The sequence below is a fragment of the Ctenopharyngodon idella genome, chromosome 4 (assembly GCF_019924925.1).
Source record: "Ctenopharyngodon idella isolate HZGC_01 chromosome 4, HZGC01, whole genome shotgun sequence".
Classification (NCBI taxonomy): domain Eukaryota; kingdom Metazoa; phylum Chordata; class Actinopteri; order Cypriniformes; family Xenocyprididae; genus Ctenopharyngodon; species Ctenopharyngodon idella.
Genome location: NC_067223.1, coordinates 7,000,715 through 7,020,498, shown reverse-complemented (window position 1 = coordinate 7,020,498; position 19,784 = coordinate 7,000,715). Strand labels below are relative to the sequence as shown.

Genomic DNA, 19,784 nt, shown 5'->3' with positions numbered 1-19,784 from the left:
CTAAGTGAATTAATTAAGTGGAAATGATTCTGCAATTAGTTGGTAATTAAAACGTTATTACCTCTTCCCACTCTGCCGTAAAGGAGGGGGTTCTCTCCAGTCTGTTGGGGCTGCTTTTACCGGGGCTGCTCTGCCCTCTGGAACTCCACTGCTCTTCCTCGATGGGAGACACGGCCACCAGGTTAGAGTCTGATTTGGAGAAATTTCTGGACAGCTGAAGGTCCAAAACGTTTTTTGGCATGGACCTCATCCTCCCAAGTGTGCAGGCTCTTTCTTCGTAGCTGGTATTGCTGCTTGCTGGGCTATTGCCGCCCGTGCTGTTGCTCCTGGCCTCCCCGTTCCTCACATGCACGCCTGTGGTCTTGTCACCCTGTCCGCCGAGCGTTAACGTGCCCTGGTTGACCTGTGTGTGAAAAATCGTCCTGTAGACTATCTGCGGTTTGGCTTCTCTTTGGGTCTTAAGGGCAGATGCCTCACTGCCAGTGCGAGGGAACGGAGGCGAGTACTCAGGCGCTCTGAGAAAATTCCCGTGCCGGAGCGGGGGCTCAGGAACGCTAAACTTTCGCACTTTGCCGTAGAGTTGGTAAGGGTTATCGGGGGATTCGCAGGCAGGAGATGAGCCGTGGAGGAGGCCGGCAAACTGCTCGGGAACGTGGCTGTTTCTCCGGTCGTCTCGCTCTATGCACTCTTTCTGATGTGCTGCCTCTTCTGCAAGGGGAAAAAAAAAAAAAATCAGTAAAATCGGATTCTCAAAGCTTCATTCTTGTTAATTCTTTTCTTTTATACATAATACACAAACACACATAAATAACAGTATAAACAAACCATTTAAAATGTAACACAATGTTTCTATGAGCGCCTGGACAGTGCGCTTTTAACAAAAAAAAAGAAAGAAAGATACAAATGTGTCCTCATTCTGATGTACAAGCATCCAGGCAGATGATAGATATGAACTAGTGTTGTGTATGTGTATGTCATTCGGTCGACTTGCTGTTGAGACAAGCACCAAATCTGTTCAATGGGGTGAGAGAGACCTTGTTCTTATCCTCCTTTTGTACCCTATGGCCTACAGAGGACTGTCTCCTCTACTGTCCCATGTAAAGAAGCCCAGGACCCCTTCACTAAAGAGCTCTTAAAAGCTGTCCTCAGGCAGCATGTGATCTGTAGTGTAAATGAGGACAGATCTCAGTTCATGGAGGCCACCGGGTTTATTCAGGTCTTGATAAATATGAGCGGTGTATTTATTTTTAGGCTCTTATGTTTAAATTCCAGTAAGGGCGTCTGCATTCATCAAGATGTAGGTGTTCTTCCTGTTTCTCTGTTTATTCGGTACAGTCATGAGCGTTGGAGGTTTTAGAGTTGTAGTTTTTTTTTTTTTTTGCTTGTTAAAATGTAAACAAATATTAATAATAGCTAGATTTTTTATATTTTATAGAAAAAAAAAACATGAAAAAAACATTGAAAAGTCGGCACCTTTATGCAAGGGGGTTTTCGGGTGGATTCTTACATGTTCAAGTAAAAAAAAATCATATTATATAATATGTCACCTGTTTTATTGTCCATCAGTTAAAAGCTATAAAATGAATTTTCTAAGTTCAATCTTACAAAAGTAATAGCTTTCCTTAATAAGCCGTATGACTTGAGGTATCATTCATGTCTGTAGCACAAAATGTGTGAGACATTTTATGCACCTGAATTCAACACAGTCTGTGTGAATCCCTAACCTTTAAGTTTGAGCAATAGCATACTGTAGGCGTCGGAAGCAAAAAAAAAATGTGGGTGTGTCCTCCCCCAGAAAAATTTTACTGGAGTAGATCAGTGTTGTTTCCCAACCTTTTTTTTTTTTCCACGGCACAGTTTCGATATGTAAAAAATCCCACGCCACACCACTAAGCACTAAAATAACAAAATTGCACAAACATGCGTTGCTTCAAATGGCATATTAAATCTGGATATTATTAAAAGTAGTAATCACATTTATTGTGAAACTTGAGCTTAAGTCAGGTAGGAACACAATAAGGTCAAATAGTTAAATGATGTTGCTGGTGATTATGATAAAACAACAAATTTAGGCTACATATCGTTGCTGTCGGGTGGAAACCTCATATTTTTTAAATAATTATGTGCCATCAAAATTGGTATTATATGGTCATACATGTGCATGTGTCATTATAATTGTATTATTTTATGAAAATTGAGCTTTTTGAACAGCAAATTAATATTTTGTCTGTCACTGGAACAGCTGCATCTGTGTTTTCATCACCTTACAGGTTATAAAGTTTATTGTAGCTATGTGGTCGCTCAGTTTTTCCTTGTTGTTGAATACATTTGGACAAAATCTCATGATATAAAAAGTGAAGTGCTATGCATAGGATATTTAAAACAGTATATTGGCTAGTAGATTGCAAGTAGCAGACTAAGACTCTTCTCCACTCTTTAAATGCAAAAAAAAAAAAAACATTAGCCTTTATAGATGTAGTGTTTCTTGAGAAAAGAAAATACTGTACTTATTCAAACATCAGTTTTTTACATCAGTTTTTTATTTACCTTAGATCTTCAAACCAGGGTTGCCAGGTTTTCACAACAAAACCCACCCAACTGCTACTCAAAACTAGCCCAATCGCGTACCCCGGGGGGTAAAACCCATGTTTTTGGTAGGGTTCCCCCGGTAAAATTCGCATTCCAGGGGCTAAATATCATGTTATTTGGAGTCGCTTCAACCCGCGAACATGAAAAAAAAACCCGCGACCAGTGGTGTAATGTAACAAAGTAATAATACTTCGTAACAGTACTTAAGTATTTTTTGGGAGAATCTGTACTTTACTTGAGTTTTTATATTTCTGTCAACAAATTTCTGAGAACAGTAGTATGTTTGCCGTCGAGGCTAAGAGGATGCCAACATTAGTAGTACCTCAAGCGGTTAAAACAATGTGACAAAAACACCAACTGTTTAATGTCACGATTGTTACCATTCATTTTCATTAGTTTATATCCATTTGTTCGCTGTTATGCATTCGTTATCCAGCGAAGTTGCATATTTAAACTGTATTCTCATCATGCAGCGACAGAAACATAACAAATCAGAAATTTATTCAATTTCAATTCTTTTTTTATCGGCACTGTAACACATATTTTGATTAGATAATCATCAAGTTTTCTAAAATGGCAACACTTTACAATAAGAGTTTATTTGTAACATTAAATAAGGTTAATAAAAGTATTGTTCATTTTTAATTTCAACATTTACATTTTAACATTTTAAAGTTGTCTCTTACATTAGTTATAATGCTCTATGAATTAACATGAACGATCAATGTATAATTAATATATTAGTATTTTTTATATTTAAAAATTACAATAAACATTTAGCCATTTTTTTAATTCAAAGAAACGAAATGTAAGAGTTAAACCTGAACACAATCTTGCTGCTCAAACTGTGTATAGAACAATTTTTAATAATAATTTTTTTGCTCCTTTTGTATTTTACATTTACTTGTACTTTTACTTTCAATACTTAAGTACGTTTAATATATAAAAAAAAAAAACTTTTCGTACTTAAGTACAAAAAATATCACATACTTTAAAACTTTTACTCAAGTAACATTCTAAACAGTGACTTTAACTTCTGCCAAAGTCATTTTCTGGTAAGATATCTATACTTTTACTCAAGTATGGTTTTCGAGTACTTTATACACCACTGCCCGCGACAACAGTGTTAAAGTAGCCCAATTCCACGGGAAAACCGCGGACTTGGCAACACAGCTCCAAACTGCGTGCAGCACTTCATTCACGATAGAGGCAGGGCGGAGTTATGAGGTTTGACTGACAGTTTGAGGAGCCAATGGAGTTATAAGGTTTAGTCACAAGCTCCTTTAAATGCTTTTCATTGTTTAAATGTTTGTAAAACTTAAAGGATGTATGTTAAGTTTGTAAAAAGGTAAAGGATGACCAATAGCATTGATTTTTTAAAATAAAATAAAATAAAACAAAAATGACTAAATATAGAGATACAAAGTTTCCGCCTGACAGCGACAATATATTCCTTTTTTGTAGCAATTAATTAACTTATTTTATTTTAGGCATTTGATAATTTTCCACGGCACCCCTGACAACCTGTCACGGCACACAAACTGAGTTTAATTTATATGGACTCTGAATGAGCCAAGTGGAATGGATTTGAGGAAGCAGCAGCATGGAAGTCAAGGCTGTAGCTAAAATGCGGAATGGAGTTTAATTTATTAGGGCATTCCTCAAGTGGAATGGATTTGACTGACGGCGCTCTGAAAAGTGAAAAGACATATGTGCTGAATTAGAGATGGTAAAAGTGAGTGGGTTCAATATCATTGATTTTAAAAAGTGGGTGGGTCTTGTATAATTTTTTTTTTTTAATCACATTTTCTGAGCAATGGACTATTGTTTATTTAATTGTCAAATTGGTATTCAAAAGTACTTTTAAAACTAAAATGTAATAAAATTAACTTGCAATGGCCAGGGGATGTGTAGAATTGTACGAATGGCAAGATTTCAAGTTTTCTGCAGATGAAAATTACACGCATACCTAACTATAACTTTAATTATAATAAATGCAAGTAAAATTTGGTCAAATAAACAGACATTTAGTATCTTCAATCAAGCCATTGCATGCACACACACACACACACACACACACACACACACACACACTGGTACATCCTGCTTTGATCCTGTCCAGACAGTCACATGAGTTTCCTTTTATCTCATAATGCAGAATAATCAACTGAACGGAACGCTCTGCTACAGGCCAAAATAACCACCGGAATAGAGGAATCTGAAATGAACACAGAGAAAGATTCTATTTTTATTTTGCATCAAAAAAGCGTTGATCTTGCATAAAGCTCACAGCACAAATAAACAAGACTAAATGGAGACCGAGCAAATTCAGCTTTGATGAATAACTAAAACGGTTCTCAAAAGCATTTCTGGTTTCGTCCCATCACATCCCAACCCCACAAATCCTCAAAACAGGCTCTGAATGAGTGTTTAAAACCTCATTAAAATGTGCCTATAAAGCAGCGCAGTCATGGCATGTAAAATAAATCACAGGACTGCATTTGCATGTACTGCACCACCTCTACATCTGGTATCTCAAGTGAAAAGGCAGCGTCCCGTGTGATAAATACGGGTGTGGACGGCAGAAGACATGCAACACTTAAAAGGTTTTTGATGCGTACGCTGGATTGGACACCAGCAGTCAGATTTAGTGAATGCGAAGGGACATGACGCTAAACAGGATATCAGTATCTATAACACTCCGAGGGAGACATCAGAGCTCAACGCTCCCACATCCCGTCCTTTCCCGGCGTCTGTGCCGCGTTCCAGCTCGTGTAAACAGCATTTTCAACCGATAAAGATCAAATTACACTCCCGCAGGCTGAGGGAGAGCAAAACAGGTGGAGACAACAAGAGACTGAGTAAATCTTGCACAAACAAAATGAGTTTAAAGGGATAGTAAAAAAAAACAATTACTCACCTTCATGTTGTTCCAAACTTTTATGACCAATTTTCATAACAGCACAGAAAACAGTGCCTAGTTCATTGTTCAAAATGTCTCCTTTTCCATTTCAGGGAAGGAAGAAAGTCATGCAGGTTTGAAGCGACATGAGGGTGAGTAACCAGACAGAATTTTTGGCTGTAATAATTCAAGCTTGTTTTTGACCCTTAAGAGAGAGGACAACGTTGTACAAAAGGGCCCGTGTCAATTTTGATCATCTAGACTGAGAGGAACGCAAGTTAAACGCCATGATGAGTTCATCTATTGAGAGATAGAAACAGCACGAGCTATCATAACAGTAGTAAAGGTCACTGCCATCTCAGACAAAACAGCGGTCGGCATACAAAACACAGAGAGGCCTTGACCGTCATCTGCGAGAAGCCAAATACAAACACGCTGCAGGAAAAACTCACACTGAAAAGGATCAAGAGAAAAAAAAGAACAAGGTAGGTTGACTATCTATCTGAATAATTCAGTGGATAATCTGCCTTACATTGTATCTACACTGTCTGCAAGAAAGTTATATGGCTCAACTAGTCGTCAGTACAAATTCTAGTTCTATGTTCCTATTTCTGCTATTTTTCTCTGAAAACTTTCTGTGGCCTCTTTACCACACTAATAAAGATGCAAATCTGCCCCCCAAAACCACATGATGCAACAGTATCATGATAGGTCTATCATCTGTATCAATAGTTTGAGAATGCAGTATTTGATTAATTTAACATCAAATAAAGGACTTAACATTAAAAAAAAAAACCTAAATAAAACCATACAGTAAAGTTTCGTGTTAAAGTCGGAATTAAACGGAAGTTGCAATAGTCTTTTCTTCCCTATTGTGCCACATATCTGAGTGAAACAGCTTCTGGAATGAGAAAAAAATGTACTGTAGGGCAGGACTTGATTTCGTCCTTGGGAATTGATTGGATCATTGGAAGTTGGCGTCGCTAACTAAATGGAGGCAGATCTGAACTCCAGTTTGCATTCAGTTGTGGATGATATTTAGTCCCAACCTCCACCGAGTCCCACCTTTTTGATTAAAGATTATGAGTGCACATGAATTAAAAAAATAATACTAAAATGATGATGTGCACAGATAAATGCTTTATAAAAAACACAGCAACATTCTGTAAATAAAATAAAAATTGTCAATTTTGATTTCATGGTGACTTGGAAAATGAGTGTGCTAACCAAGCTGACAGGAAGGCAGAAGTGGATAACCATCTACAGTATAGAAACCACTCAGCACACCTACACAGCCATAATGGAAAGTTCACTTTAGTTTCTGGGAAACAGATCAAATAAAATGCACAATTTATGGGTAATATACAGGCATGAGTGCTTCGAGATCTTTGCCATCACTGAGAGAAATCTGTCACCAAGCTACAAGAGATATCAGGGGAAAGAGATTGTTTTGTGTGTGTGGGTCTGAACATTTTCTAAGAAATCTAATCTGCACAGGAATGTTTGGAAAATGCCTGAAGTAATAAAATAAAATAAAATAAAATAAAATAAAATAAAATAAAATAAAATAAAATAAAATAAAATAAAATAAAATAAAATAAAATAAAATAAAATAAAATAAAATAAAATAAAATAAAATAAAATAAAATAAAATAAAATAAAATAAAAAACCATTTTCTAGCCAAAACATTTATATTCACTAAAGAAATTTCGGTTATACTTTATTTCGATATTCCACTTTAGTATATCCACTTTAGATATTCCACTCGTGTCTACCTGTTTTTGATTCATATGCACTTTGCACTTTTTGCACGATATAACTTATAAAATAAAAAATGTTTTGCTAGACCTCTTCAGTCTGTACTGGATTCAGTGTGCGGCCAGCAACCTTCTTGCTCGTTTTCAAATATTCCACATTCTACTAACTATAAGTAGCTTTGCAACTACATGTCAACTAACTCTCATTTCTATAATGACAACTCTCGGAAGATTTTAGCATGGTAATAGATATGACAATGTTAATGTATTTGGTCTTGGCCGGCTCCAGCGTAAGCATCACACACATGCGTCGTGGTGCTCACGTGAACAGCTCGGCCAATAAAAATGCGTTCAATGCATTGAGTCTGACAGGGTAGAGAAGAAATTGTTGAATAAAGTCGTTATTTTTGTTTTGTTTTTGCGCACAAAAAGTATTCTTGTCACCTCATAACATTAAGGTTGAACCACTGTAGTCACGTTGACTATTTTAACAATGTCTTTGGTACTTTTCTGGACCTTGAATAGCGGTACTTATGCTGCTTTCTATTGGGGATAAAAAAAAACCTCCTTCCGAAGATGAAAGAAGGTCTTAAGGGTTTGGAACGACACAAATAATGACAGAAATTTCATTTTTGGGTCCCATCAGCCTATGCCATCTAGAGTTTCATGACAGAACTAGGAATTAATTTGCAACTACATGCCAACTAACTCTCAGCACTATTTAGTAGAATAAGTTGACATGTAGTTGCAAAGTTACTTACATTCAGTAGAATGTCTGTTGGGGAGCATCAAAATAAAGTGTAAATAAAGCAGGTATTAAGTCTACTAATACTCTAATGACTGCTACTGTAGTTGACATGCAGTACTTATAGTTAGTAGAACATCTAAAGTGGACCATTAAAATAAAGCGTTACCAACATTTTCATGACTTTTCAAGATCTAATTAATTTCCATGAATATTTCCATTTTCAATTTTAAAACTCCCTGATATTTTCAGGTTTTCTGTGACTACTGGAACCCTAAACAAACCAATGAATTTTTTAATGCAATAAACCAATAGAACATTTCAGAAATATAGAATTAAATTAATCAATGAATGAACAGATGAACCGGACAGTGGAATAGTATTTATATATCTTTTTTAGTGTCTCCCTCCTCTTTAAATTCTAATATCTGTTCTTTTTCCCATATTCCTCTCAGATTAGATCTACATCTGGAACCACAACAGTTGACATCCGGTAGTCATGGAAACAACACAGTGGCTTCCTAAAATCATGGACTCAAAGCTCTTGGGTTTTTAGAAGGGAGAGAGGAAACAGAGAAAGGAAGAAGACAGACAGAAAGAAAGAAAGAAAGAAAGTGATCTACTGCAGATTGACTGTGGCGCCATCTGAACTGACCCACAGGGCAAAGAATCAGAGACATCTCAGCAGAAGTGCTCAAGTCTTATCTGAGCACAGCAGAGAGTGCATCAAAAGCTCACGCAGGGTACAAAAGGCTGATCTGGGGTCAGCGGGAGGAAATCTATCCCGCAGCACTGTGTCTGAACTCTTCCCACGTAATTAGATCGCTTGGGTTACTTGTCGTAATTTATAAAGACACATCTATGAGAAACTCAAGCTTTGAGGCAAAAACTGTGGGGCAGAGATCATCCTCTGTTAAAAACAAATCCTTCCTATTAAATTTTTTGATGCACTGACAGGCCATGTTCTCCAAAAAAATAAAACTAAAATGAGCAGAACAGGTGCAAAAACCTACTGAATCACTAGCCATGGCCCATTTCTCATGTTTAAAAGAATAGTTCACACAAACACACACACAAAAATAAAATTGACATAATTTAAGCATTCTCCAAACTCCAAAAGAAGTAACATAAAGGGTGTCCAAAAGACTCTAAGTAACTAAATTCCAATTCAGCTGAGGCTTTTTGTGAAATTTTCCCTTTTACTGTACATTTTCCCTAAGGCTCTTAAACCTATAATGCCTACTGTATCATATTTGATAAGCAAATTTCCTTTAAATTATCAACATTATCAAAACTTTGCTGAAAAACTTGTTATACACAATCTACTACATGCCTTCTGTCATCTGACTGATAGTTTATACTTTTTTAGCCAGTAAAAAGGGACTATTAGTATAATTATAGACCATATTAAAAATTCAGGTTGTAGTACAAACGTATTTTTCTTGTGAAATCTTTACTAAGTAAATGTAAGAATACATTTTATATTGTTAGTAATATTTTATTGTAAGTCTTTTTTCTTTTTTTTTTCTTTTTTTTTATTTTAGAAAAATCATGTTTAAATGTATCAAAAATGATACATCAGGCTTTAGAGGAATATTTATTTGCACATAACTGGTGTGCAGGTGTGCATGCGTGGTAAAAATAAAAGATGCGTACCAGAAAACGTGGAGGGAAGCGCTTTTGAGTACCAACATTTTTGGGGACAGGGATACGTTTACTTACAGGAGTAAGATTTTTCCCCATCTCTGGTAAGATAGCAATCATGATGGTAAGTGTGTTCATTAATTATTAGGGGTGCAACGGATCGCAGTTGATCCGTGATCCGTACGGACCAGGCCCAACGGTTCGGCATGCATGTGATTCGCGGATTAACTGTTAAGTTTAACCATCATAATGTGAAAGTTTATCATTTGGATGTGTTTTGTCTTGCCAATTTACACATTCAAACGATTTTAAATGCGGAAGAAGAGTCAAAAATCGGGACTCGTGCGCATGCTGAGAGAGAGAGAGAGAGAGAGAGAGGCTTTCAGATAGCGCTTGAACACATAATTAATTCTACTTTCACGTTTACTTGCGCTTGAACGGACATATACACAAAATTTTGTCAAAATACCCATCTCGCAAGTATTCTCTCGGTTATGTCATAACTGAACGGTTGAGAAAGAAACCGGATATGTGTCAGTATATTCGGTCCGTGCTTTCGGTCTTAAAGTGACAGCAGCATAATATTCCTGCTGTTGTCTGTGTCATCAGTGTTCGAGAGCAAAGAAGATAGTGAGGAGAGCAGTCAGGAGGAAAGTGATGACGACAACTTGTAGGATAAGAGTGCTGCGTAAAGTTTGAGTACCAAGCAGCATCTCCAGGTGCTCTGTTGAGAACCAGACCAAAAAAGTTATGTGCACCCCTGTTTATTTATTTATCTCTGTCATCGTTGTATTGCATTGCATTGCATGTGTTGCACTCACAATAAAAACTACAGGGTTTATCATACAAATAGGCAATTATTATCATCTTACTAAGGCATATTGGGAGATGTACAGTGACAACTGATATTTATATGCATTTTATGTAAGTAGTCTGTTATAATGTTATAAAGATCTTATTGATTTTTAGATTATCAGAATTTCATCTTATTTTTTGGTCATATAAATATCAGCAACTGCACCAAATTGCATATTTTAGTTTAACCCTCTGAATAAAATTGTTGTTTTTTCCTCCTTGAGTATGAGATCCATATTCTCTTATATCATACTATATGTATATAAAAGCCACGAAAGCCAGATGTAGCGAAAAAAACACATTTTTTTAGATTAGATTTTGTCTAAAGGCTCAATAAACGGTTCCATTTAAAAATGTATTTTTCAGACTATTTCAGTCTGAAAATGCACATTCACATATTCAAACAGGTCAAATCAAGAATGACTCAGTGACAAGAATTATACATCCTGACTCGCCATATTTAATACACGCAAACCCAAAAGAGATTTGAGAGAGATTTTCTCATAAAACTCCATCATATAACTTCAGAAGATTTAGAATATAGAGCTCAAGTCGTATGGACCACTTGTGGTTTTAAAACCATAGTAAATGAGGACTTAATTTTGATTTCGGGTGACTAGACTGCTGGGTATAAGAGCAGCTTACAGAGGTCTTATCCAGATGATGAGCTTATGCTGCTGTATTTCTGACTCACTAGTGTGAAGAGCTCCTCCAGAACATGCAGTAAACAGCAGGGAGGAGAACATCAGCCAGAGCGAGTGATACAACAGGAGCTGCAGTGCATGCTGGGGCGACAGCGAAGAACGAAACTCAGCTTGAATCTAAAGCCAGACAGGGGTTATATTAAAAAGTGTCTATATTCTTAAAAAGTTGTGAATCTTCCCTCCCTTCATTAAACATTTCCTTGGAGAAACACCCATGGTTAAAAATATCACATGCTGCAATAACTCTAGTCCACCTACCTCCTTCTTGAAAACCTACACTCGTATACCTTAGCAAACAGGTATGAAGCAGCAAAACAGCCAGCAGGACTTTCCAGGAGAACGATCTTATGAGGAATGAGGCTATGTGTGCGAGTCCCACCTCTGAGGTCACACTCGCACACATTCGTTTACATGTAGTTTTTCATTCTCAAAGATCTGATAGGGCCACTGTTGCACCACACAGCATTCCAGTGATGTTTCTGCGCACACATTGACACACTCTCATCTGTGCACAAACTCACACACAGCACTGTCATGTCTTGTCATGTCACAGCAGAAACTGAAAGATAAGTACTTCAGACCTATGTATTTGTGAGTTTATACAGTTTAAGGGACTGAAGTTGAAGTTGTTTGTCTATTTAGATTAGTCTGAAATTCAAAATCAGGGTGGGGTTGTAGATGCTGGAGGAAGTAATGATGGAGAACAGTAGAAAAAGAGCAGAATGGGCTGAGCCGCTCACACAAACACACACACACTCTGAGCTGATGGCTGTCTTTTCCAGTGGATTAAAGGCCACATGTTTAATTGCTTGTTAACAAATGTTTACTGCGCCGTATTGAACTGCACCCATTTCCTGCCAAAAATAGGGCCAGAGATCCTGCCAGTCCTACAGCAGCTCGCAGAGAGAGAAAAAGAGGAAAATGTATGTGTACCTGTGCATTTTACATTGAATAAATAAAGGAATAAATATAGGACTCTAATATTCCAATGCATAAAACAACATTCTTAGTGCTTGCTAAGGCATATTACAGTTCATACTTAGGGTCTTTGGGTGATCAGATTTCTCATATCTATCTATATGTATATATATATATATATATATATATTATAAGAAATTTACAAACAATACAACAAATACGATAGATACCAATTAAATAAACTTTTTTCAGATTCAGTAGGTTTATTTACCATGTATACGTTTATTTAGCATCTTTTGTTGTTTGATCAACATTAATGGCCGACAAATATTTAATTAGGCTACTGTCCCTTTAAGACCGAATTCATGGATGCAATATACTGACACATATCCGATTTTCACCCACCTGTTTACGTCCACTTAAGCCATATGTTATAACCGACTGTATTTACACGAGATACTCCACACGATGGACATTTTGAAAAACTATGTGTGCATTTCACCATTCAGGCGCAAGGAGAACTGGGATCAAATTAATCAATAACGAATTGTGATTGGATGGTAATTTTGTTTAATTGATTGGGCTGTTCTCGCATGACAGAACAGTTCTACTACTCATTCTATGATTACCCAGTCATAAAGAAAGTTTAGGAAAGATGAAATACGGGACAAAACATGATTTTTTCTTAAGAAGTCGGGACACTAAAAATGGAGCTGAAATACGGGACTGTCGCGGGAAAAACAGGACGCCTGGTCACCCTAGGTCTGCAATGGGGTTTGAAGACATTCATAAACAATACAGAAAAAGTAATTTGCAACACTATTTGAACAAACATGATCTGTTTAGCATAATATATTATTTAATAATGTTAAGGGTTATTAATGAATATACACTACCGTTCAAAAGTAGTGTTTTATAAGACATATAATGTAACCAAAGATTTATATCTCAAATAAATACTGTTCTTTTAATCATTTTATTCATCAAAATATCCTGAAAAAATGTTTCTTGAGAAGCAAATCAGCATATTAGAATGATTTCAGAAGGATCATGCGACGTCTGAAGACTGGAGTAATGATGCTGAAAATTCAGTTTTACATCACAGGAATAAATCACATTTTAAAATCTATTACAATTGAAAACAGTTATTTCAAATTGTAATAATATTTCACAATATTGCTTTTTTTTTTTTTTTGCTTACTAACCTCAAAGTTTGAACGGTAGTGTATAAAATTTTCATTGCTCTTTTTATATTGAAGGGCTCTAAGTTGGCTGAGTGAGGGGGTCCCTGGGCTTGTATAATTACTTGTATTTGCTATTACATTTCAAAGCAATCAGACTTCTGATTTCTATCTAGCAGATGATAAAAAGCGTAAAAAAAATCATAGACTTACATTGAAGGAGGGATATGAGCCATATAAGCCGCATTTCCACCGAAATTACCCGGAACAATTTGTCACAGGAACTTTCCCCCCCCCAGACCTGTTACTGTCTGCATTTCCACTGTGGTCTGAAGTACCATGAAGATTAGTCTTGTGACGTAAGATTGCGTGCGTACTCCACATATGAGCTAAATAAAGCCTGAACGTCGTCATCGGTCCATCTGTCGTATTTTTTAAACTCCATTGTTGATTCGAATAACAAACAACTCTTACTGCACGCACCGCAGCAGACTTTTAAAAATGGTGGTTGAAATAAAATGCTGCGTGGAGTCAACCAATCAAAGCGCTGCATTAACTCAACCAATCGGCATGTTTAGCGCTTTCAGTCCCACCCCCGAAAGTTCCTGAGCTTTGAAAAAGTACTACCTCGTGAGCAGGGACTTTCTGAGGGGGAAATTTTTACCCCGAACTTCATTTAGACCCTGATCCCTGCGGTCGAAACACACCAAGTGCCACCGAAAACTTCCTAGTTTCTGGGGAAAGTTCCTGTGGTGGAAACGAGACCAAAATATCATAGGGGTGATAGTAGGTGGACTCTTTTGACTTGGGGCAGTAACTACCTAGAAACCAAGAGCACCTTAGCAATGGCATTTCATTGTGCTAAAAACCACCCAGTAGCATCAACAACAAAATCAATCATTACATTCCTTAATCCTTTCCTCAACGTACTAAAGTGTATTTACAGTTTGAGGTTTGTTTGTTCATACCACTAAACCAAGTATATCAAACATCTCTACTAAAGTATTCAGCATAAAATCCCAATAGCCCAAAAAAGTTGTAGTGACATTAACATAAATTAGCAAAAAAACAAAAAAAGCTTGCGTATAGCCTACAGACAGTCATAGAACAGGGCGTGTATGAGCGTGCGAGCATTTCCTCCCTCAGCCACATCAGGAGGGGTGAGTTAGGTTATGTTTGCAGGGAAGGGTTCAGCACCACGTCTGGTACAATCTTGTTTCATTTTCTGTGGTGCTAGTCTTTGACTCACTCTCAGATATTAAAAGCCACAGAACAATATCAGACCTGTCAATCACCTAACATCTTAAAGAGCCTGCTGCCCGACGTCTACATGTACATGGATTCAAATCAGTCTATGAATCTGTCAGTCTCTCAGTTCTCATGGGTGGCACTTCTACAATATACAATTCAATATACCCTTTCTTGTATGGAATCCCTCCCTATATACCCGCAGGAATCATAAACAATTATGAAATATTGAATTCACTGTAGCTTTCCCATTTGTCTCAAACTGCACATCTCCAAGGCAACCAGCATCGACAAGTGCTGTGGGGTCCGTATGCTGTCAGAAAAGTGATGGTAGATTTGTGTTACATTACAAACCAAAATTGTTTAGATGATACATGTGTGTGAGTGTGTGTGTGTGTGCGCTTATACAGTTGTAGTACACATATGCAAGTTTGTGAGCACTGTATGTGTGTGTGTTTATGGGTGGACAATAAAAACATTAATTTTCATCTAACCACTCAAGGCACAGGACTCTGATCTATGAATCCCTGTGGGAGGCTGCACTACAGGGAACACACACACACAGATCCTCTAATCAAACTCTCTTTAATGGAATGATGGTGTTTAATTATGCCACGGAGCCCCGTTAGCACGCTGACTCATAAAGACGAGTAGGACGCACAGTAATGCCTGCATGAGTGGATGGGCACACACCAAAACACTCCATTAATATGGTCAAAAGCATAAGTGGCCATCAGGTCAGTTTATAGTTCTTGGACATTTAAAGAACTCTACATGAGGCAGTACTGAAGAAGACAGGAAGACACTCATAGAAAAGTCAAGTGGAGAACATGGTAGCTGTTGGAAAAGACATCCCAGCTTTCAAATAAAAGAGACAATAAACAGACAAAAACAACATCTAGTCTTGTTATTCTAGATTGCTGGACCAAGCATTCGTTTCGCTTTTTTATATAAAATTTTGCAATTATTGTCAAATTATGCAATTTTTTTTGTCATTATTTATTGATGATTGTTGGAAAATACCAAGGAGAGTCTAAAAATCTGAGATCACACTGTAAATTTTTTTCTGGAAATCCTGGAAATTCAGTTTAAATTTTTAAAAGTTTATTTTTTATAAGTAAATAAATAAAATATGATAAATGAAAACAGAAAAATGCAAAACAAATTCTGCAATATTTCTAGGGCACTGATAGTTTTTTGGCGACGAATCATGGAGCCACACTATGACAGATATGTATTGCGTTTATTTCGCTTTTCCTTTTTTATTCAAAATATTCACAAACTTGTTAACTATAACATGAATTATATATTTCCAATTGTCAAATATGTGGAAGTGAATGTGTTTTGTCTTTTAAACACCTTTATAATAACAAAGACTATAGATATAGAAAGACTGTTCACTCCTATTAGTAATGAATGGGAGAAATCGCAACGCGCAATATGGCGGAATATGCCCCGCCTTCTAAGTAAAAGAGCCAATCGCTGATTGATAAAGTCATTGCGTCACTGCAGCTGCCGTTAGAAGCTCCAGTTCCCACAGAAACCTGAGACTCACGCTTAGGACTGCACATGCGCATTGGCTCTTCTAGCCTGAAAAATAAGCTTTTTTTAACGCTATTTGAGCATAAGAAACAACATTTATAGGACAGTTCATGTCAGATTTTGTTGCTGGTTTGAAATATGTTATTTGATATTTGAGATTTCAGGATTCCCCCATTCAAATAGATAGGACTTGGTCTTGGATGCCCAAAATAGCTGCCCGGAGGCGTTGCAAATATGTCCGCCGAGTGAACAGACTTTCCTTGAAAGGGGCTTTAATAATAATCATGTTAGCTGGGAGAAGAATAGAGTAAACTTTATTGTTTCATACACAACGTGTATCTGATATAAATAAAACACTTCATCAAATTTTAATTGAAAGGATTATTATATTACAGCTTAGATAGACATTAGTGTATGGAATTTGAATTTAACAAACTATAAATATCTATATATATCTATACTACCAGTCAAAAGTTTGGAAACATTACTATTTTTAATGTTTTTGAACGAAGTCTCTTATGCTCATTAAGGCTGCATTTATTTCATAATAAAAACAATAATATTGTGAAATATTATTACAATTTAAAATTATGGTTTTCTATTTTAATATACCTTAAAATATAATTTATTTCTGTGATGCAAAGCTGAATTTTCAGCATCATTACTCCAGTCTTCAGTGTCACATGATCCTTCAGAAATCATTGTAATATGCTGATTTATTACCAATGTTGGAAACAGTTGTGCTGCTTAATATTATTTTATAACCTGTGATACTTTTTCAGGATTCTTTGATGAATAAAAAGTTAAAAAATATTAGCATTTATTTAAAATAGAAATCTTTTGTAACAATATACACTACCGTTCAAAAGTTTGGGGTCAGTAATTTTTTTTCTTTCTTTTTTTTGAAAGAAATGAATACTTTTATTCAGCACGGATGTGTTAAATTGATAAAAAGTGATAGTAAAGAATTTGAATTTAGCAGTGATTCTGAACATTCTAATCACACCGGTGTGATTGCCCTCGTCAAAGGGTTAAAATCAATACCGTTTCGGGGGTGGAGGGGGGATAAATTGAAACTGAGGGGGCAAAAATCAGATCTGATGGGGCAACGCCCTCTTTTGCCCCCTCATGGTGCCGGCCCTGTGTAAATGTGAGAAACGTCTTACATTAATATTCAATTACATGCTGTTATCCCTTTACAGTTACCACTCTCATAAAATACTTGAATTACATGTTGACTTTTAAACATAAATTTAAAGTCCAACAACAGATATTTCAGAAAAATTTATATTTTTGAGCTGAATATTGTCTCCCTCTCTGGCACTCAATCAGTAAAATCGTGAAGTCTGTCAGGACAAGCCTTCATGCAAAACGGAAATACTCGCATGAATTTGTAACACTTACAGATATACAGATAAGGATATAACTGTAAAATGAAAGTTTTGCACTGAGGAAACATATCACACATTAAAGAGCACATGCATCTGTCAAAGCACCTGACATGTTAAATATTATGTTATTACGCTAATGCATTAGCTTGAAGCTTAAAATAAATAATTCTCATGTTTTGGGCAGCTTGGATCACGTACCTTTCCCGCAGTAGCTCATTTTTTCCTCCACTATTTTTAGATGCATTTTAGACGCGTTATTCAGTGCTGTAATTTTCATTATTGATTATTATCGATTTTATCAATTAGTTGTTGCAGCCCTAATAAATTCTGTTGAATCAATTAAAATATTCTTTTTCTAAAGCTACTTTTTGTAATGTATATTTGATGCTTTTCTCATTTAACACAATAATGATGATGGATTTCTCAGCCAAATTTGATACGTGATTAATTAGATTAATTAATCGCCACATCGTGTTATTAGATTAAAACATTTTAATCGCTTGACAGCCCTATTATATATTAAAGGTGCAGTGTGTAAATTTTAACGGCATCTAGCAGTGAGGTTGCGAATTGCAATATAGAAAAGCTACGGTGGCCAACACAGGACAAAGATGTCGTCGTCGGAGACAGCAGAGAGTAGCCAGCAAGCAAACACGCTCTGTAGAGCAGTTTGTCCTTTTAGGGCTACCGTAGAAACATGCCGGCGCAAAACGGCGACTTAACATGTAAGGGGACCCATATGTAGATAGAAATTGCTCATTTTAAGGTAATAAAAATGTCTTTAAGGTCTTTATACACAACTGAAAAAAATAGTTATGTATATTATATTGCATTTCTGTCAACAGATCCTCCTAAAATGTACACATTGCACCTTTAAATTGAATATTTAGCCAACAGTTTAAGAAATTTCATTCTTCCTCATTCAAGTAGATAAAAACTGTGATTTCTTGTCTGGAAATAGCTGCCCAAGGGCGTTACCAAGATGCCCACAGACTGGACTGATGCTGTCATTAAGTGATGTCAGAAGGGTCGTATTTACAGGTTGAATGCACAAGAACGCCACCACAATGTTGTAATTGCTAGTGGGCAACCCGGTATTTTCTTTGAGCCCTGAAGTTCAGAGTTGGCCTAGTCATTTACAGAATCATCATGGTTTAAACTAGCTTAGTTTAGTAGTTTGTACACATGTTGAAATCCATTTCCTTGTGAGCAGCACTCCTACAAACTGTACTGCCAATCCCATTCACCTCTTACTTACTGTCTCTCCACAATCCAACCTTTGCAATAAAGGCAACACCGTTCAGAAGAAGACCTTTTGAAAATTGGCAAATCAATTTTATTTCAACCAAAAGGCTTTACTTCAATCCATCATAATTTAATTCAAAAGTAGGAACTTGCAATGAAAATTAAATATTAAGTAGGAACAAATGTTGCAAATTAAATACTCTAATATTTAATTCTGACATCCAATCAATTAATTAATTGCTGAACTTTTCGACTGGTTGGAGGTGATTGATGCAGGTCATCATGCCCGGCACTTTAAAGGAAAACAACTTGACTCGCAGCTGAAAGGCCTCATTGCATCGCAGCGCTGCAATCTCACTCATCTCTCCCCACAGTTACAAAACACCACATCAATAACGTTTGCACCAAGCGCAGCTGGATAAAAATACACCACCTTTGGTAACCCAGAGCGATGAGAACTTGTCTTCTCCACACTCTCATCATGCCTCTGTCTATCTCTCCATCTCTCGCGCACCTACTGTAGGGAAACGACAGAACTTCATTTCATCACCTATGAAGGCACGGCATCAAAGAAACTACAATGCGCTCCTCACTCAACGCTAGTTGCCACGGCAACAATACAATGGACATTATAAGGCTAATAAATAGTGAGGAGGAGGAGGAGGAGGAGGAAGATAAAATAAGAGGATGGGGTGAACGAAAGCATGAAAATGTGAGATCTATTCCTGGAGCTGCAGAGAGAGGACTTTAATGCCTTTACTGTGATTCTGGCTCTGATCCGTGGCTTCAATCACAACAGCGCTTGGGATTCATGTCTTGGCCTCTCAGAGGAGATGCTAACATGTGATTCCAGTGATGGCGCTTTTTTTTTTTACTTCATATGCCAGCAGAATTAAATAAAAGTACCATCAATAGATGTCGATAACCCAGAAATCTGATTCAATTCTAGGCAGGAAGGCAAAGAACCTCAGAACTTCAAGCTACCAGATGAAACACCTCAGAAACCCCATGCAATGCCACCATACAAAGTCCTGCGACAGTGGAACAGAAGACACGCGTATT

General features: G+C 36.8%; 1 protein-coding gene across 6 annotated transcripts in view; it reads right to left on the bottom strand.

The window, feature by feature from the left end:
• The window catches only part of anks1b (ankyrin repeat and sterile alpha motif domain containing 1B), a 197,569-nt gene that overhangs the window by 69,157 nt on the left and 108,628 nt on the right, over window positions 1–19,784 (bottom strand). For 4 of the 6 annotated variants that reach the window (XM_051891015.1, XM_051891014.1, XM_051891013.1 and 1 more), the window contains one exon: window positions 62–708. In XM_051891015.1, the coding sequence (XP_051746975.1) occupies window positions 62–708 (647 nt within the window). Of the gene's footprint in view, window positions 1–61; window positions 709–11,187; window positions 11,255–11,455; window positions 11,625–19,784 lie in introns of those variants that run through there. The other 2 variants (XM_051891017.1, XM_051891018.1) reach the window with 2 other exon arrangements.